This window comes from Monodon monoceros, unplaced genomic scaffold, assembly GCF_005190385.1.
Source record: "Monodon monoceros isolate NGI ecotype Baffin Bay Population unplaced genomic scaffold, NGI_Narwhal_1 Super_Scaffold_11, whole genome shotgun sequence".
NCBI lineage: Eukaryota > Metazoa > Chordata > Mammalia > Artiodactyla > Monodontidae > Monodon > Monodon monoceros.
Window position 1 is genome coordinate 48,082,054 of NW_021703767.1, and position 21,582 is coordinate 48,103,635.

The 21,582-nt window shown below is 38.5% G+C and overlaps 1 protein-coding gene across 1 annotated transcript in view; it reads left to right on the top strand.

Annotated features, from left to right (window-relative positions):
- Positions 1 to 726: 726 nt before the first annotated feature.
- Positions 727 to 21,582, top strand: part of TFG (trafficking from ER to golgi regulator) — a 44,848-nt gene continuing 23,992 nt past the window's right edge. Inside the window, 4 exon segments of the mRNA XM_029213850.1 lie at positions 727 to 1,051; positions 5,798 to 6,024; positions 9,533 to 9,616; positions 15,335 to 15,481. Coding sequence (XP_029069683.1) covers positions 5,841 to 6,024; positions 9,533 to 9,616; positions 15,335 to 15,481 — 415 coding nt within the window. The 5' untranslated portion in view covers positions 727 to 1,051; positions 5,798 to 5,840.

Consider the following 21,582-nt stretch of genomic DNA (forward strand, 5'->3'; position numbering starts at 1 on the left):
ACCAAGTAAGTTCAAATTGCTTTTTGCCTAGTCTCCGTCTTAGAAGGCAAAGTTCCTTGCAACTTTTAAAACAGCCCTGCCCCCATGCCCAGATTTTATCACCTATTCCCACCTTCCCCCCAAATTTTAGGCTTCAGTCTAAAGCCAGCGCACTTCTTACATAAACAGGCATATTCAAAACAAATGCTTTAGATAAGAGAGAAGGGAACAGTATTTAGGGTACGCTCAAATATCTTATTTCCAAAAAGGCTTCTGGAATCCTTAATCAGCCTTAATTTCCCAGCCTTTATCTTTTACAGTCATAAGTTTGTCCCTCTCGTAAACGCTATTCGGAACGCCTTGCTCACAAACTGATTCATTTCCATTCCCAGCACAGTTCTTGGCAAAGCGTAGGCGCCCAATAATGAATGAATGAGTTTGTGGAAGGAAGGCGGGAAAAGGATTAGTTTTCTGGAGATATGACTAGGAGAACTACAATGGCCACAAAACAAGAAACAGCCAAACTTGGACTAACGCCCACTTTAAACCTGCTCTCAAAGTCTAAAACAGCAAATTACACCCCGCCTACGGGCGAGAGACAGGAAATACTAGCGTTCCGGAAAACCGGAAGTGCTTTGTCACGCCTCGCGCATGCGTGCATCCATCCAGCTCGCATTTCCTACCCTCAGTCTTCCAGTGAGAAAGCACAGATTCAGGCTCCTGTAGGCTGCGGCGTTGTCAGTCTCCCTCCCCTCGGCGCTGCGCATGCCTGCTGGGTTGATTTGCTCGTTGTAAGGCGGAGCGAAAGGACAGATTTTCTTCTTGTTCCCGCCCCTTTTCTTTCCCCACCTGCCACGTACTGGGCCCGAGCTCTCGCTGGGCTTGGTGGGTCCGTGCGATTGGCCGGGGCCCGCGCGAGCCTGCCAGCGAGGTGCAGCGGCCCCGGAGGGCAACCGAGTGGGCCGTGACAGCAGCCTTCCCCCAACGCCCCAGAGCCCGGCGGTGGCGGCCTCTCACCGGTCGGATCAGCTGAGACCCGCGGAGGGGCGGCAGCGGCAGCCTCGGGAAACCGGTATGGCCGCTGGAGACGGGGGCGCGGCTGATCTCTCGGGCAAGGCGGGCCAGGAGACGTGGAAAACGCTGGGAGGGCCTCGTTCGAACCGGGGGGCGCGGGACGGGTGGGGTCGGAGGGGTCGTGGGGAGGGCTGGACGTCGGGCGGACGGAGGCCGGACTGGGCCTCGCGTGGGGGAGGGGAGGCCACGTCCGGGGAGGGGAAGGGAGGGGAGGGGGGCCCCGCTGGCCACAGTGGCAGCGAAGCGGGCCCTCTGAGGGGCTCTAAGGGGTGTTTGGGTCAGCAAGGGCACTTGCGCGGATTCCGCCTGACTTCTAGGGGTTGCACTGCCCGAGGGAGAGGAGAGGGACTTTGGGAGGCCTGGGGTGGTCCAGTGCCTAACCCTCAGAGGGGCTTGGAAGGGTGAGAAGGGTGGAGAATGGCGCCTATGGGAATAAGTTAATTGGGGTCACTTAGGAGAAACCTTGTTCCTTGGCTATGTCAGTCCTTAATCAAGCGCCGTCTGGAGGTCCAACCCAGTTTGATAGTGGTGATGACAACTAACTTTTAAGAGTTTACTTTGCTAGGCACTGTGCTAAGTATTTTAGATGCATGGTCTCATTTAATCATCACAAGGATTCTTCCAAATTTAGATATTCCCATTTTGAATGTGATGAAAGTGAGGCTTGGCGAAGTATTTGCCTAAGGTCACACAGCTAGTAGGGGATATCTTTACCATCTTGCTACACTGCCTCTGGTAAGGCAGGATTTGAGGCTCCTTGCATTCTTTAGACTACTCAAGGGTTTGGTTTTGCTTAGGATTTCTTAAAGGAAATTGCTACCCTCTGGAGGTGCCTAAGCAGGCCCCTCTGAATTTGAGCAGGGCCCTAACTACAGGGCTAGTGGAACTGGAGGTTTGGTCACTGAACCTACATCCTGGTTTAAGAGGCAGGCTTTTTATGTGTTTCCTTGGGCCTGTCACTTTATTCTCCAGTTCTGAGAACAGTGTTCTTGTTGGAAGATTTCATAAGTTAGTGGCTGTGTCATTTCTGGACTTCAGAGGGAGTGGGGCAAGGACAAGAAGAAAGAAGGAGAAATGGGGAGAAAAAAAAGCTGTAAGAATTTCACCAGCAGCCCTAGGCACTAGTAGTTCACAGCAGTCTCTACCTTGTGATTGAAGTTAGAGAAAAAGAGGACCTGGATTCTACAGTTACGTAAACAAATGTGGGGATGGGATTTTCCCTTCCAGGGTACTCTTATTTTTGTGATAACTTGTGTGCATGCCTTATGGAGATGACTGCACAAACTGGGGACAACCTTAGGAAAGAAGGCCTGGTTCCTGGCTACAGGTAGGTTACAGTCCTGGTTACAGTCCAGTGCAACCAGTAAGTGAATTTGCAGGCAAACGTGGCAGATGCAAAGTAAAAGAGACTCATAGTTTCAGATCCATTGTAACTGAGCAACAATTCCTTCATGATCAAAAGGATTATATCAGTTATATTTAATGTTGGAAATTTCTCTTGATTAGGAATATGTCTGTTGAAGGGAGTCACTTCTAGCTACGTAAAGAAGGTACAGTGTGAAGGTTTGACTTAGTAACTGATCTGATCGTACAGCTTTCTTCTCTCAGTCCCTCTTTCAGAACTTTTTTATTTGTCATACATCTTTTGTTTAGGGAACGAAAACAAGTTTTTAAATACTATATGTCAGGCACTATTTTAGATGCTGCTGAGAATAGGTAGAACCATCTGCTGAAGCTAAGCCCTGGTCCTTAACTACATTATTGACGGTTTACACATCCTGTAGGTAAGAGAAGGTTACATAGATTGATTTGCTGAAGTTCTTTATTATTCTCAGGCTGCAAGGCAAACAAGGTGGAATCTTTACCATCTTGTTGAAGTAATGATACTTCAGAGCTTGGCATATAGTAGGTATTTAAGTATTTCCCAAATGAAGAGGGTTGGTTTGGCTAACAGGTGAAGGGGTTTTATGGAGGTTTCAATTAATCAGAGTCTTCATGAGAAGTCTTTTGTCAGAATTGGCAGATAAAAAGCTAGCTGTATTCTTATTTTATGTCAGAACAAGCATAGCATCCAGATCGTAGAACACAGTCCACTCTGTTCTGAACTGACCTTAGAGTGTTAGATTCAATACTTTTTGCCCCATTTTAAGATGGGGCATTAAAGATTCACTCATAAAATTAATTTGTTCAGAGGATGTCAAGGGGGTCTAGAGACATTCATTTAAGGAGTAGTTAATTGGAAGGACATGGGGCATTTATATGAAGAATATTAGGGCATTTATTTGTACTATTCATGAAATGAATTAAGATTCATGAAAACTTTCTTAAGTATTTGAAGCATTGATGTGTTGGGGGCCAGGTGGAGTGCTTTCACACACACACACAAAGGAGTAAATGTAGAGAATTATGAGCACTAAATATGGTGTTAATGAAAGAACACATTTAAGAAGAGAAAACAGAAAGCTGCTAGTAGAAAAGCATGGTGTTGAAACCAGAATGTGTCCAGTAGGAGATTATAAGGCACTTTAAATAGTCTGAGAGATCATTTGCTTGGGGCAGGAGGAGGAAGGAGTTGATGCTAGGGAAATGCTCCGTGGTTACAGATAATGTGTTCAAGGACATCTTGGTCTTGGAAAGAAGAGATAGGCCTTGAGAAGAAGAGATATTAATACATTAATTAAGCATAAGTGTATTTTCTGTTGTTATACGGTAATGGTATAAATTACTAGAGACCTCAGACATTATTTTGAATTTAGGATTACAGAGTCATTACAGGAGAAGTGCACTGAATAACCTGAAATAAGATTAAAATACAACCCAAGAAGGGAAAATTCAATAGCAAGTTAGTTCTCTGACACTGTCTTATTCTTCAAATGTGCTGTCTAATCACACACACTCAGGTTTGGGGAAGGGGTGTGTTATGGAAGATGTAGAAACAATAGTGGACAGTCTTGTTAGAAAGCTCAGGAGGGTATCACTGATTTGTTCTTTGTCCTCAAGTTTCCAAAATAGAAAAATTGGAGAAAATACTCGTGAGGTCTTTCTTATTTTAGTGAGAAAACTTTGAGACTATTTTAGTGTTCACACATGCTCTTCTCTTCAGGGCTAGCAGTTAGTATATACAGGCTAATAGAGTTTGGAAGCCAGTATTTATTTTCCCCTTCATTTAACGGCTATTGAATGATTAACCGTGTGCTAGGCACTGTTCTAGGCTCGGGAAATACAGTGAACAAAACCATTTATTTCCCTACTTTCTAGTGGAAAAGACAGTAAAAAATGAATACATTTTTAATATTTGGTAGTGATAAGTGCTTTGCAGAAAAATGAAGCAGGATAAGAAAGTGACTGTGAAGCCACTTTAAGTTAGATGGCCAGGGAAAACCTCTGAGAAATTAACAATTGATCAGGGATCTGAATCATGTGAGGAGTGTGAAAAGGGCTCAAGATAAAGGAAGCAGCAAGTGCCAAGTCTTGAGAAGGAGAATGTGAATTATGAGTGTAGCAGGGTAGCCAGGGAGAGAGGTGGGAAATGAGGTTAAATACTTGGCCAGGGACCAGAGGTCAGGTCATGACCTTGTAGTTCTGGCTTTTACCAAGAGTGAGATGGGAATCTATTGGAAGATTTTGAAGTGGTGATACTAGATTTTATTTAACAGGATAACTCTGATGTGTTGAGAATAGATTAAAAGCAGACAAAGGTAAAGGGCAGGCAGACCAGTTAGGAGTCTTTTGCAATAATCCAGGCAATAGATGATGGTGGCTTGGATTAAGTTGATAGAGGTGAAGGTACTAAAGTGACTGCATTCTAGAGATATTTTAAAGGTTGTGGCAACTAGATTTGTTGGCAATTTGGTGTATGTAAGGTGTGAGGAAAAGAGAGAAACCGAGATTTTTTTTTTTATCTTGAACAACTTAGAAGGAGAATTGTTATTAACTGAGATGGAGGAGACTACAGGAGAAGCAGATTTTGAGGGGAAGATGAGGACTTTGTTCTAGACATGTTAAGTAAGAAATCTAAATCAGATAAGCAGTTAAATATATGGGTAAAATAATAATGGATATAAAATAATAAAACTTATTTTCTTAGGCTCATAATAAAGCCACCTCCAGACCTTTTTTTTTGTGTGTGTGATGTGCGGGCTGTTGTAGCCTCTCCCGTTGCGGAGCACAGGCTCCATACGCGCAGGCTCAGTGGCCATGGCTCAAGGGCCCAGCCGCTCCGCGGCATGTGGGATCCTCCCGGACCGGGGCACGAACCCATGTACCCTGCATCGGCAGGCGGACTCTCAACCACTGCGCCACCAGGGAAGCCCCAGACCATTTTTTAAAAATAAATTTATTTATTTATTTTAGGCTGCATTGGGTCTTTGCTGCACGCGGGCTTCTCATTGCAGTGGCTTCTCGTTGCAGAGCATGGGCTCTGGGCACACGGGCTCAGTAGTTGCGGCGCGCTGGCTCTAGAGCGCAGGCTCAGTAGTTGTGCTGCATGGGCTTAATTGCTCCGCGGCATGTGGGATCTTCCCAGGACCAGGGCTTGTACCCGTGTCCCCTGCATTAGCAGGCGGATTCTTAACCACTGTGCCAACAGGGAAGTCCCTCCAGACCATTTTAACATGAATATGGTAACGCTGGAACAGTGGATCTCCTTTGAAGGCCAGAATTTCTTAGATTCTAATCGTAGCTTTGCTTTTCAACTTTTAAAATATGTTTTATAGCTGTTTAATCATCAAAACCATTTTGTCAGCCTTTCTCTAGAGTTGTATATATAGAACATCCTGGAGTCCACCATGAATGGGCAGTTGGATCTGAGTGGGAAGCTAATTATCAAAGCTCAACTTGGAGAGGATATTCGACGAATCCCCATTCATAATGAAGATATTACTTATGATGAATTAGTGCTAATGATGCAGAGAGTCTTCAGAGGAAAACTTCTGAGTAATGATGAAGTTATAATAAAATATAAAGATGAAGGTAAGAGTGTTTCTCAAGTTAGTTTTTAAAAGTCTAAATATTATATGTGTTCTTTTGCCCATTTTTCATTGAAATCAGAATAAAAATTGTTTCCTTCCATGGTAATTGAGTACCACTTTCTTTTATTTAATGGAATGTTCATGTAGTTATAATTCTTTTTTAAGTTAAAAATAGCTAAGTGATTTATTATTAGAAGGGGGTTTTAAGTGATAGGACACTTTTACACATTTTTACAAGCCATTTTTTTTTTTTCTCTTATGCCTGTGCAAATTCTGGCTTCCATTTTGCTTTAAAACGAAACTTTTACTTGTGTTTCCCAAAGTGAAAGGGATGTTAGTAGGTATTGAATGAGAAAGGATTTCATGGTCAACTAAGTCTGGGAAAGATGGTTTAAAACAAGACAAATGTATTTATTGCAGGAATTTTCAGAACATGTAATATACTGATGTACGATGTCAGTTTATGCAGTGTTCTCAGGCTCATTGGACCACAAAACTTTTTATGGAGATGGGTTTTATATGACAAATGTTTCATCAAACACATAGTAGAATTATAGTAGTAGACTGTCTTTATTTCTTTCTCTTTAAACCTGTCTTCTTTGTTAACATCTCTACTGATAATTGTGCTTTAGGTGGTTACCAGTATCTTTCTTATCGCTGAATTTATTTCCAGTCTATTTCACCTTGATCTCAATACTTGGCACTGCTATCCACACCATCCTTTTTTAAATACCCTTACCCCTTAATATCTCTGACACTGTGTTGTCTCAATTTTCTTCTTACCACTAATAGCTTCTTCTCTGTTTCTCTCTGTGTGTTGGCTTGAAGTAATGCCAGCTGTTACAGTGGAAATCTTAGAATCTCAATGGTTTAACACTCAAGAAATCATTCAGGGACCCAGGTTGACAGGGACCCAGCTCTGATATATTCAACACATGGCTAACAAGCTCACCTTGAGCACTGACATCCAGCAAGCAGCTGCATGAAGACAGAGTGTAGAGAATCACATGGGAGACTGTACTCTCTAGGCCTAGTTTCTGCTCACATCACATTGGTCACATGACTGTGTTGATGTCAGTAGGTTGGGAAATATCCCTGGTTGGACAGGCACTTTCCAACAACTTACACTGAGGAAGGGGAGTATAAATCATTGATGATCAGCTAAGCTGATTATTTCACTACAGGTGTAATTCTCCTTTCTTTTTTTGCAATGTATCATCTAATGGTACCCAGAACTAATTTTTGAGGGTCACCCATGTTAAGGAACAAAAAAGGAGAGCAGTTTTCTTCCTGTTCTCTTCCCTAGTAATCTCATCTACTTACAAATACATTGACTTTCAACTTACAATACATTGACCTTCAACTGTTTGACTTCCAAATGTGTGCCTAAATTTGATAAGTTTGTCCTTTTTTTTTTTGACTTTACAACTCGTTTTTAATGGTTTTACCTCAGATGATTTGCTCTTACCTCAAACTTGGCATATCTTAAACTGAGTTTACTGTTTTACTGGCTCTCTCTTATTTTTGTTTAGGGAAGGGTCAGCATACTTTTTCTTTAAAGGATCAGATAATAAATATTTTAGCATTGTGGGTCACATAAGGCCTCTGTCTCATCTTCTTTTTTCTAGAACCTCTAAAAATATAAAAACCATTCTTAGTTTGAGGTCCTGTAAACAAGGATTTGTCCATTGGTTGCAGTTTGTAACCCCCTAGCTTTGGGTATCCTCATTGTTGAAACTTCCACATCTAGTTATCACATTGAATTTGTTTTTCATCATGGTTTTTTTTTTGTTTGTTTTGTTTTTGTTTTTTTTTTTTTTGCGGTACATGGGCCTCTCACTGTTGTGGCCTCTCTCGTTGCGGAGCACAGGCTCCGGATGCGCAGGCTCAGTGGCCATGGCTCACGGGCCTAGCCGCTCCGCAGCATGTGGGATCTTCCCGGACCGGGGCACAAACCCGTGTCCCCTGCATTGGCAGGCGGACTCTCAACCACTGCGCCACCAGGGAAGCCCCATCGTGCTTTTGAGTGCTTTGAATTGTACAGATTTGTGTTCCATAGACTCTTAGGCATGAGGATAGAGGACTGACTTAGGTAAAGAGTTCCTGCCATCAGAGATATTGTTTCTGTTGTAGAAATCAGAAAAGAAAAAGGCAGTTATAGAAAGTTTCCTTCTTTTACATATATACTTTATTTTCTTAAAAATATGTTTATGAGTAGAATCCCTGAAGTTGAGCATTAGATGTTTTTGTTGTAAAATATGGATGTGGCTGTAAAGAGCAAAAAACAAGGATAAAATCCTCAGTTATGGCTTTTATTGCCATCTTTGTCCAAAATAAGTCTGCCTAATCAGTGTTAAAATTGGTGTAGCAGAGCATCGCTGGAGCAGCCTCTCAGCCTCCCCAGGCACCCTCCTTTCCCACAGCTGTGTCGAAGATACCTTGCAGAGGCCCCTGATCAGTTCCTTGCTGTGACTGCTTTTCTGTTCTTTCTCTAGCAATTTTTTTCCTAGCCCTTTGAAAGCTTTTGAACAGGCAGTTGATATGCTAATTATAGTATTCTTTATCTTTGGGATCTAGGGTATTTCAGAATCTTGTGTATATTTTTCCTGTGGAGAATTGATAGTTTCCGCCTCAGCATCGAGATGGTCAGGGACCTGAAAGACTCCACTGTCTATCCATTTATTAGGACAATTCTGCAAAAAGATTTTTTTTTTACAACCTTTTTAGTTACTGTTGTATGTGGCTTCCCCTCCATTTGTGTCAGTGGAGTTTTACTGTACTTAGAATTAAAATATGAACCTTGAGAATCATTATTACTTTAATTTCTTTTTTTTTAAATAAACTTATTTATTTATGGCTGTGTAGGGTCTTTGTCGCTGTGTGTGGGCTTTCTCTAGTTGGGGCGAGCGCGGGCTACTCTTCCTTGCTGTGTGCAGGCTTCTCATTGTGGTGGCTTCTCTTGTTGTGGAGTACAGGCTCTAGGTGCATGGGCTTCAGTAGTTGTGGCACATGGTCTCAGTAGATGTGGCGTGCAGGCTCAGTAGTTGTGGCGCACAGGTTTAGTTGCTCCGCAGCATGTGGGATATTCCCGGACCAGGGTTCAAACCCATGTCCCCTGCATTGGCAGGCGGATTCTTAACCACTGCGCCACCAGGTAAGTCCTTATTACTTTAATTTCTGATAAATACATTTAAATTTTTTAGAATGGAAAAGATTTCAGTCTAAACTGTAATCTCCTGGTGACTAGTAAAAGATTACTTAATGTATTAATCTTAGCTATGTGTTTGTTGGCTCTTCTTCTGAGGATATGATAAATATCTTGCCATAAAAGTAATAAGTGAAATTGATTTAGTATCATTTGAACAAATACATCTTTCCTAGATCCTTTATATTTAAGGTTTTTATGGGAGATGCTAATTATGCTCTGTGATCTACATTTTGCATTTAATTGAACATATATCCTAGTTTACTACTAATTCAAATCTGAAACTTTTTTTTGTTTGTTTCAGATGGAGATCTTATAACAATTTTTGATAGTTCTGACCTTTCCTTTGCAATTCAGTGTAGTAGGATACTGAAACTGACGTTATTTGGTAAGTGGTAAACTTTCTAATAAATTTACTATTCATTGTATTTTTATGAAAAACTGTTTAGCTTTTTTCGTAAAGACTCAGAATTAAGTGGTAACTTTTCAGCTATATCAGAATTTTTAAATTATTAAGGCTTAACTATATTCTTTTTCTTTGAAGATAAGTAAAAAGTAGACATATTTTAAATAACCCATCTGCTCGGTTACCCTAAATAATAATGTGTGCCACTTGTATAAGTGTTTCTAGGACTGAAAATAATTGCAGTGTTAAAACTACCTTTATTAAGTTTAGTTCTCTAAGAATATATAATTATCTTTTCTAATGTAGTATGTTTTTACTTATTCTCAGGGTTTAACATATAGGCCTGATACTTTTTAGAAATTATTTTTCAAGGAGTACTTAAAGATTAGAGATAGTTCTGATAAAAAACAAATATAAGACTAATTTTAATCTATTAGATTTTGTTTTCTTATAGATCATGACAGATTTGCAAGGCAGAATGCTTAAGGGACAAGATAGAAGTGATTGCAGAGTTAAAGTGGTAGTATGATTATGTGAAAAATAAAATGTGGACTTTTTTTCTGGATGTTTTGGTTAGCATTTTAAAAAATTTTTGTGGCTCAAGTGGGGCAAAGGAAGTACCCTTTTAAAACTCAGGCAAACTGGGTGTTTGTCAGGAAACAAATTGTAATAAGCTTACCGGAAAAAAAAAATTATGTGGCACTGACCATTACAGTTCCATGAAATATGATCATGGCCAATTGATTTAATTTGTATTTATTTTCTCTCCATCTAGGAAGGGTGAACATGAATCATTTTAAAATGCTAACAAAAACTGTTAAAAATTTTTTTAAATAAAAGGTATCTTTTTACAATATTGAAAGAGATTTTAGATACTTAGCCACTATTGGCCATCTATCAAGCAGATTAGGTAAACTGAATCTTCATCCCAGAAACACTGAGGATGTGCTAAATAAACTATTTCAAATATATTTTTTGAATTACACACCTGAGCTTACTCAAGAACTTGAGGAAAATGTCAGGGACCAAAATATAGTTGGAGTTAAAAACCAGCACCTGAAGTACCAAAAGCTGAGACTTGGGATGCTTTTGGTGGTGATGGTGAAGGTTTTAGTGTGCATAATCTAAGGATTTGTCATTTGGTATCTACGTGGTATAGGCCTTGGGTCCTAGACCCTCAGTGGCTATACTCTCAAAAAGAATATTGTAGAAGAAAAGTATCTCTTAGTTGGTAGAGTCAAGGAATTGACAGGGGAAATTCTCATATACCCTGGGATGCCAGGGGTTTGCAAAGGCTCCCTTGAGGATTCATAACCGGTGGTCCTTTGGGAACTCCCAAGCCCAGATACTACCACGAAAAATTGCAAGAAACAAAGGCAGAAATCTCTCTGGAGGGTGTATGTTCTCAGTTCAAATCACATAGGCTTCTCACAGATAAAATCCTGTTGATGAACTTAGAGGTCAAAACTGTAAGACACATGAAACATCCATGTAAGCAAGAAACAATGGATACAACTAATAGTAGGATTAGATTTCCAAGAACTTCAGTTAGTAGAAGTGATAATAAAATATATATTAAAAGTTATTGGACATAAAAGAAGAAATAAGAATATAAGAACTAGGCACTATGAAAAAAGGAACCGATTAAAAACTTAAGGTAGATAAATAACAAGGAAGTACATTATAGCACAGGGGACTGTATTACAAGATTCAACCATCTTGTAATAATCTATAATGGAAAAGAATCTGGAAAAGATATATATATATATATATAACTGAATCACTGTGCTGTACACCTGTACACCTGAAACTAGCACAACATTGTAAATCAGCTATACATCAATACCCCCCCATAAAAAAGAACTTAAGGTAACTTGTGGAAATGAAAAATATTAGTCAACTAAAATTGAAATTAAATACTAAGTGGTGAGTTAGAACAGCAGATTAGTCACAGCCAAAGAGGGAATTAGTAAAGTGGAAGGTGGTCTAAAGAAATGACAGAATAGAGCACAAAAACACAGAGATGGAGAATAATGAGAGGGAATTTGAGAAAGTCCAGCTTATTTCCATTAAGACTTTAAAGAAGGAGAGAATAGGGGAGTGGAAATATATGAGGAAGTAATGACTAAAAAATTTTTCAGAATTATATAAAAGATATAAACGCTCAGTTTCAGGAGGCACAGTGAGTCCTGAGCAGGGTAAGTAAAAATAAATCTCCATTGGATGTATTGTCATGAAGCTGGAGAATATATAAGACAAAGAGATAATCTTAAAAGTAGCCTGAGTGAATCAGCCTGTAGACTGATCACCTACAAAGCAATTAGACTGTTAGTAGACTTCTTCACAGTAACAATAACAGAAATTGGAAGACAATAGAATAACATCTTCCACTGTTCAGAAAAAGATGGGTAGAAAGGTAGCATTCTGTAGTCTGCTAAACTTAAGGAATAAGGGGAAATAACATTTTCAAACAAAGACTGAGAATTTAACAAGCATCACGGACACTTGTAAAAGAATTTTTAAAAATGGTTTGTCAGCAAAAAGGAAATTGAGTCCGAAGAATGGTAAAAGATGCAAGAAATTGTGAGCAAATAAACTGGTTAATGTGTGAATTTAAATGAACATTGATTATTAAATAATAGTTTTAGGAATATAGAAACAAGATGGAACAAAAATACTGAGCAATAATTATATGTAAGACAGGAGAGGATGATAGGAATTAAAATACTTTAAAGACTTGGATTCTTTGGGAGGAGGATAGTAATTAACTTAGGTTTTTTAAATTGAAGTATGCTTTTCTAAAATGTAAGAGGGATTATTGAAAGACTAGAAATAGCCAGTAGAGGGAAAAGAAGGAAACAAAGGGTACTTACTTGGTTAACTAGATGGTGAGGAAGGAGGAAAAGAAGCAGAGAAAGCTTGAAAAATAGAAAGTAGCACAAAATACTAACCACAGTACACATAAACAGACTAAACATACAAGTTAAAAGACACTTTTATTGGTTAAACAATTTTGTTACATGCTGATTATAAGAGACATACCAAAAGATTATTATGCAGAGTTGGAAAGTAAAGGGCTAGAAAAGTTTGTATACTAGACAAACTCAAGGCTAGTTTGTAGTATAACAGAGTAGACTCTTAAGTGAAAACTTTATTAGTAATAGTCACTTCATCATGATAAAAAATAATTCTCTGGGAAGATATAATAATTCTGAACACTTACACATCATAGCCTTAGATTTTTCCTCAAGGAAAAATTGACAGAAGAAGGAAAAATTCATAAGAGAGCTTTCAATACGCTTCTCTCTGAAACTGATAGGTTAAGCAGCCTCAAAATTTAAACAGAACAAATACAGACTTGATCTTATACATCTAGCAATCAGGGCAGGATTCAGTTTTTCTTTAGTGCGTATGGATATTTATAAAAGCTGACCATGTACTAGGTTTTCTAATGAGTCTCAATAAATATCAGGGAAGGAATATCCTAGAGATCATATTCTCTGGTCTCATTAGGAACTATTTGACAAAAAAGAACCCAAACTCCCATACTTTTGAAGATAAAAATATGCTTTTAAGTAACATATCAAAGAAGAAATCATAATACGAATTAGAAATAATTAGTGATAACTTTTTTTTTTTTTTTTTTTTGCGGTACGCGGGCCTCACTGCTGTGGCCTCTCCCATTGCGGAGCACAGGCTTCGGACGCACAGGCTCAGCGGCCATGGCTCACGGGCCCAGCCGCTCCGCAGCATGCGGGATCTTCCCGGACCAGGGCATGGACCCGTGTCCCCTGCATCGGCAGGTGGATTCTCAACCACTGCACCACCAGGGAAGCCCAGTGATGACTTTTATATGACATAGTTTTTAGAGCATGCTAAAGCTAAAAAGAAAAAGGACAAAATAAGTCCAGGTAACTTGGAAGAAAATAATAAAGAGCAGAAATGAACTAGAAGTTGGGGAATTGATAGGATCATCAATTTTGAAAATATACAACTAGCAAACCTCTATTGAGATTACTTAAGAAAAAAGAAGGCACAAGTAAGCGGTTTTAGGAATGAAACGGGGCTTAATTTCAAATACATTGCAATGAGGGAGAATGAACACCATGGAGAACAATAGGGTGTCAGTAAAAACGTGTTAGAAAGGAATTTTCATAGGGCTTGAGCTTGTGTTAGATGATTTTGGATAAGGTTCAAGGAATGGGGCTTTGGTGGGGGTAGTGAATTGAGGCTAAAGCTGTGATTGGTAAAACTGCGACAGTCACGCATAATTAGCCAGGGATGTTTGGTCATTTTTGTGGTTTGGTCAACATTCTTGTTTTTGTCTAGTTCTCACATGATATGGACTGGTTTTCTTTTTTGTCTTGAGCTATCACAGTCCCACAGTGATCTTTTCTGATTGTTCATGTTCTTTGTTTTTTAAATTTTGAAAATTTTATTGAGATGTATTTGATGTACTGTCAGTGTTTTCTGAAATTGTTTATGTTCAACAAGAGAACACCACAACCTACCTGTCAGTGCCATGCCAGCTTCTAGCAACACTCAAGCCTGTCCTACAGTACTGGGTCAGTTCTTAGCTGTCAGGAGCTGCTTTTCTTCTTTTCAGCTATTAGAGAAAAACAGTAATACCCAGTAAAAGCCAGCCATTGATACAGGTAGATTATATTGAACTTCCTCATAACTGTATAGGGAGTATGTAAAATACTGTTGGATTGTCTTTTAAAAGCTTATATTGGTGGTTTGATGTTTGAAACATATTTTACAAAGAATCTCACTGAACCTTTATTTTCAAATAGATTTCCTTTTCTAATTTGGTGCCTTAGGAATTTGTATATGTGTATACTGACAATGCATAAAAAACATTTGAGTTTAGTTTAATTTTTCAACTCCTATCTTGAGGTTTGCATTCAGAGCCTTGTGAATTAATAAATTAAAAAATTTTAAATTAACAATCTCAGTGGTGACGGTCTTTGTTGCTGGATGAAGGATTACTTTTTAGTCAGCTGAAAGTCATTTGCACAAAATGGGTAATTAAATGAGGTAATATTGCCTTTGTTTAAAAAAAACAGTCATTATTGAATAATCTGACTTTATGTGGCTAATGTGCTGCTTTGGAAGTAACTACTTTGAAGGACAGTGGTGATGTGAATTTATGAATTCTGCATTGTTTTTTTAATAGGTTACTTTTTAGGTCAGTTATTTTAGGTAGCTAATTTTTCTTGTTTTTAGGTCAGAAGTAGGCAAGAATGATAAAAAACCTGCAGTCATATTGTACCTTTAATAAGGTGTTTATTGAGTATTTTAAGGCTATAAAAGAATTATGTGAAATAAAATGAGCTTTTGAAGGTACATAATTTCTATTAAAAATATATTAAAGCTTTCTGTATTTTTAATTTATTTCACTGTAGTTGAATTCTTTTAATTAACTTATTTTGTTTTGTTTTACCATTATGGGTTGTAAGCCATAGATCTGGCATCAGCAAAGACTAACGAATATTTATTTTTTCCAAAAATTAGTAAGTAGCAATGAAGAATCCTTTCCTTAAAAAGTTATTTGAATGATGTCAATAGGTATCTTGTTTGATTTTGTTTAACTTTTTAAAGAAGTTATTTTGATTTTTCCTTATTGCATATTATTCTACTGATATCTTTATTGAAGAATATTTCCTAATTTTAAGAAAATTAATGCTTTTATTCCAGTTAATGGCCAACCAAGACCCCTTGAATCAAGTCAGGTGAAATATCTTCGTCGAGAACTGATAGAACTTCGAAATAAAGTGAATCGCTTATTGGATAGCTTGGAACCACCTGGAGAACCGGGACCGTCCACCAACATTCCTGAAAATGGTAGACCATGAAGTCATTTTATTCTGATTTATCCTTTTTATATCTTTTTGAAGATTTTTTTTTCTAACTCTTTCTCAGCAGTAGTAGGATGGCACCTCCATTGTTACCCTTTCTTATTCCTGCATCTGTGCTAATATTCATATCTGTGTTCCCAAACCTGGCCGTTCTTTAAGATTACTGGGAGGTTTTATTATACCAATTCCTGGATCTCATCCCAGACCTCTTGGAGGGCAGGGCCTGGGGATCCCATTGTTAAAGTGCCCTCTGGGTGATTGTTTTACAGCTAGTCTTAGACTCCTGGGTTTATGACATAGGTTGGTTTTCAAACCCCTTTGGCTCTTGAACCCTTTTCAATGTAATAGTTAACTAATGAACCTTAGTAATGGAAATCATTTCATGAATTTTATGTGATATATGAAGTATTAATAGTTTCAAGTAAAAAAGTAATCTTAGATTAGTAGACTCAAATGGTGTATAGTTTACCTTAAGCACAGTGTTCATAATATGCAAAGAAAAATGTATTTTTTTCCATTTTACAGATGACATGTACTATATATTTTTTTAATTGGAGTATAATTGCTTTACAATGGTGTGTTAGTTTCTGCTTTATAACAAAGTGAATCAGTTATACATATGTTCCCATAACTCCTTCCTCTAGCGTCTCCCTCCCTCCCACCCTCCCTATCCCACCCATCCAGGTGGTCACTAAGCACCGAGCTGATATCCCTGTGCTATGCAGCTGCTTCCCACTAGCTATCTATTTTACGTTTGGTAGTGTATATATGTCCATGCCACTCTCTCACTTTGTCACAGCTTACCCTTCCCCCTCCCCATATCCTCAAGTCCATTCTCTAGTAGGTCTGGGTCTTTATTCCCATCTTACCCCTAGGTTCTTCATGACATTTTTTTTTTTTCTTAGATTCCATATATATGTGTTAGCATACGGTATTTGTCTTTCTCTTTCTGACTTACTTCACTCTGTATGACAGACTCTAAGTCCATCCACCTCACTACAAATAACTCGATTTCGTTTCTTTTTATGGCTGAGTAATATTCCATTGTATATATGTGCCACATCTTCTTTATCCATTCCTCCGATGATGGACACTTAAGTTGTTTCCATCTCCTGGCTATTGTAAATAGAGCTGCAATGAACATTTTGGTAATGACTTTTTGAATTATGGTTTTTTCAGGGTATATGCCCAGTAGTGGGATTGCTGGGTCATATGGTAGTTCTATTTGTAGTTTTTTAAGGAACCTTCATACTGTTCTCCATAGTGGCTGTACCAATTCACATTCCCACCAGCAGTGCAAGAGTGTTCCCTTTTCTCCACACCCTCTCCAGCATTTATTGTTTCCAGATTTTTTGATGATGGCGATTCTGACCGGTGTGAGATGATATCTCATTGTAGTTTTGATTTGCATTTCTCTAATGCTTAATGATGTTGAGCATTCTTTCATGTGTTTGTTGGCAATCTGTATATCTTCTTTGGAGAAATGTCTATTTAGGTCTTCTGCCATTTCTGGATTTGGTTGTTTGTTTTTTTGTTATTGAGCTGCATGAACTGCTTGTACATTTTGGAGTTTAATCCTTTGTCAGTTGCTTCATTTGCAAATATTTCTTCCCATTCTGAGGGTTGTCTTTTGGTCTTGTTTATGGTTTCCTTTGCTGTGCAAAAGCTTTGAAGTTTCATTAGGTCCCATTTGTTTATTTTTGTTTTTATTTCCATTTCTCTAGGAGGTGGGTCAAAAAGGATCTTGCTGTGATTTATGTCATAGAGTGTTCTGCCTGTGGTTTCCTCTAAGAGTTTGATAGTTTCTGGCCTTACATTTAGGTCTTTAATCCATTTTGAGCTTATTTTTGTGTATGGTGTTAGGGAGTGATCTAATCTCATACTTTTACACGTACCTGTCCAGTTTTCCCAGCACCACTTATTGAAGAGGCTATCCTTTCTCCACTGTACATTCCTGCCTCCTTTATCAAAGATAAGGTGTCCATATGTGCGTGGGTTTATCTCTGGGCTTTCTATCCTATTCCATTGATCTATCTTTCTGTTTTTGTGCCAGTACCATACTGTCTTGATTACTGTAGCTTTGTAGTATAGTCTGAAGTCAGGGAGCCTGATTCCTCCAGCTCCGTTTTTCGTTCTCAAGATTGCTTTGGCTCTTCGGGGTCTTTTGTGTTTCCATACAAATTGTGAAATTTTTTGTTCTAGTTCTGTGAAAAATGCCAGTGGTAGTTTGACAGGGATTGCATTGAATCTGTAGATTGCTTTGGGTAGTAGACTCATTTTCAGAATGTTGATTCTTCCAATCCAAGAACATGGTATATCTCTCCATCTATTTGTATCATCTTTAATTTCTTTCATCAGTGTCCTATAATTTTCTGCATACAGGTCTTTTTTCTCCTTAAGTAGGTTTATTCCTAGATATTTTATTCTTTTTGTTGCAATGGTAAATGGGAGTGTTTTCTTGATTTCACTTTCAGATTTTTCATCATTAGTGTATAGGAATGCCAGAGATTTCTGTGCATTAATTTTGTATCCTGCTACTTTACCAAATTCGTTGATTAGTTCTCGTAGTTTTCTGGTAGCATCTTTAGGATTCTCTATGTATAGTATCATGTCATCTGCAAACAGGGACAGCTTTACTTCTTCTTTTCTGATTTGGATTCCTTTCATTTCTTTTTCTTCTCTGATTGCTGTGGCTAAAACTTCCAAAACTATGTTGAATAAGAATGGTGAGAGTGGGCAACCTTGTCTTGTTCCTGATCTTAGTGGAAATGCTTTCAGTTTTTCACCATTGAGGATGATGTTGGCTGTGGGTTTGTCAAATATGGCCTTTATTATGTTGAGGAAAGTTCCCTCTGTGCCTACTTTCTGCAGGGTTTTTATCAAATAGGTGCTGAATTTGTCGAAAGCTTTCTCTGCATCTATTGAGATGATCATATGGTGTTTCTCCTTCGATTTGTTAATATGGTGTATCACATTAATTGATTTGCATATATTGAAGAATCCTTGCATTCCTGGAATAAAACCCACTTCATCATGGTGTATGATCCTTTTAATGTGCTGTTGGATTCTGTTTGCTGGTAGTTTGTTGAGGATTTTTGCATCTATGTTCATCAGTGATATTGGCCTGTAGTTTTCTTTCTTTGTGACATCCTTGTCGGGTTTTGGTATCAGGGTGATGGTGGCCTCATAGAATGAGTTTGGGAGTGTTCCTCCCTCTGCTATGTTTTGGAAGAGTTTGAGAAGGATAGGTGTTAGCTCTTCTCTAAATGTTTGATAGAATTCGCCTGTGAAGCCATCTGGTCCTGGGCTTTTGTTTGTTGGAAGATTTTTAATCACAGTTTCAATTTCAGTGCTTGTGGTTGGTCTGTTCATATTTTCTATTTCTTCCTGATTGAGTTTTGGCAGGATGTGCCTTTCTAAGAATTTGTACATTTCTTCCAGGTTGTCCATTTTATTGGCATAGAGTTGCTTGTAGTAATCTCTCGTGATCTTTTGTATTTCTGCAGTGTCAGTTTTTACTTCTCCTTTTTCATTTCTAATTCTATTGATTTGAGTGTTCCACCCTTTTTTTCTTGATGAGACTGGCTAATGGTTTATCAATTTTGTTTATCTTCTCAAAGAACCAGCTTTTAGTTTTATTGATATTTGCTATCGTTTCCTTCATTTCTTTTTCATTTATTTCTGATCTGATCTTTATGATTTCTTTCCTTCTGCTAAGTTAGGGGTTTTTTTGTTCTTCTTTCTCTAATTGCTTTAGGTGCAAGGTTAGGTTGTTTATTCGAGATGTTTCCTGTTTCTTAAGGTAGGATTGTATTGCTATAAACTTCACTCTTAGAGCTGCTTTTGCTGCATTCCATAGGTTTTGGGTCATCGTGTCTCCATTGTCATTTGTTTCTAGGTATTTTTTCATTTCCTCTTTGATTTCTTTAGTGATCACTTCGTTATTAAGTAGTGTATTGTTTAGCCTCCATGTGTTTGTAGTTTTTACGGATCTTTTCCTGTAATTGATATCTAGTCTCATAGCGTTGTGGTCGGAAAAGATACTTGATACAATTTCAATTTTCTTAAATTTACCAAGGCTTGATTTGTGACCCAAGATATGATCTGTCCTGGAGAATGTTCCATGAGCACTTGAGAAAAATGTGTATTCTGTTGTTTTTGGGTGGAATGTCTTATAAATATCAATTAAGTCCATCTTGTTTAATGTGTCATTTAAAGCTTGTGTTTCCTTATTTATTTTCATTTTGTATGATCTGTCCATTGGTCAAAGTGGGGTGTTAAAGTCCCCTACTATGATTGTGTTACTGTCGATTTCCCCTTTTATGGCTATTAGTATTTGCCGTATGTATTGAGCTGCTCCTATTTTGGGTGCATAGATATTTACAATTGTTATATCTTCTTGGATTGATCCCTTGATCATTATGTAGTGTCCTTCTTTGTCTCTTGTAATAGTCTTTATTTTAAAGTCTATTTTGTCTGATATGAGAATTGCTACTCCAGCTTTCTTTTGGTTTCCATTTGCATGGAATATCTTTTTCCATCCCCTTACTTTCAGTCTGTATGTGTCTTTAGGTCTGAAGTGGGTCTCTTGTAGACAGCATATATATGGGTCTTGTTTTTGTTTCCATTCAGCCAATCTCTGTCTTTTGGTGGGAGCATTTAATCCATTTACATTTAAGGTAATTATTGATATGTATGTTTCTATTCCCATTTTCTTAATTGTTTTGGGTTTGTTATTGTAGGTCTTTTCCTTCTCTTGTGTTTCTTGCCTAGAGAAGTTCCTTTAGCATTTGTTGTAAAACTGGTTTGGTGGTGCTGAACTCTCTCAGCTTATGCTTGTCTGTAAAGGTTTTAATTTCTCCATCAAATCTGAATGAGATCCTTGCTGGGTAGAGTAATCTTGGTTGTAGGTTTTTCTCCTTCATCACTTTAAATATGTCCTGCCAGTCCATTCTGGCTTGCAGAGTTTCTGCTGAAAGATCAGCTGTTAACCTTATGGGAATTCCCTTGTGTGTTACTTGTTGTTTTTCCCTTGCTGCTTTTAATATGTTTTCTTTGTATTTAACTTTTGACAGTTTGATTCATATGTGTCTTGGCATGTTTCTCCTTGGATTTATCCTGTATGGGACTCTCTGTGCTTCCTGGACTTGATTAAATATTTTCTTTCCCATATTAAGGACGTTTTCAACTATAATCTCTTCAGATATTTTCTCAGTTCCTTTATCTTTCTCTTCTTGTTCTGGAATCCCTATAATTCGAATGTTGGTGCGTTTAATGTTTTCCCAGAGTTCTCTGAGACTGTCCTCAGTTCTTTTGATTCTTTTTTCTTTATTCTGCTCTGCAGTAGTTATTTCCACTATTTTATCTTCCAGGTCACTTATCGATTCTTCTGCCTCAGTTTTTGTGCTACTGACCCCATCTAGAGTATTTTTAATTTCATTTATTGTGTTGTTCATCATTGCTTGTTTCATCTTTAGTTCTTCTTGGTCCGTGTTAAATGTTTCTTGCATTTTCTCTATTGTATTTCCAAGATTCTGGATCATCTTAACTATCATTATTCTGAATTCTTTTTCAGGTAGACTGCCTATTACCTCTTCATTTGTTAGGTCTGGTGGGTTTTTATCTTGTTTCTTCATCTGCTGTGTGTTTTTCTGTCTTCTCATTTTGCTTATCTTACTGTGTTTGGGGTCTGGTTTTTTTTTTTTTTTTTTTTGCGGTACGGGGGCTTGTCACAGTTGTGGCCTCTCCAGCTGCGGAGCACAGGCTCCAGACGCACAGGCTCAGCGGCCATGGCTCACAGGCCCAGCCGCTCTGCGGCATGTGGGATCTTCCCGGACAGGGGCACGAACCTGTGTCCCCTGCATCGGCAGGCTGACTCTCAACCACTGCGCTACCAGGGAAGCCCTGGGGTCTCCTCTTTGCAGGCTGCAGGTTTGTAGTTCCCGTTGTCTTTGGTGTCTGTCCCCAGTGGCTAATGTTGGTTCAGTGGGTTGTGTAGGCTTCCTGGTGGGGAGGGGACTGGTGCCTGTGTTTTGGTGGATGAGGCTGGATCTTGTCTTTCTGGTGGGCAGGTCCACGTCTGGTGGT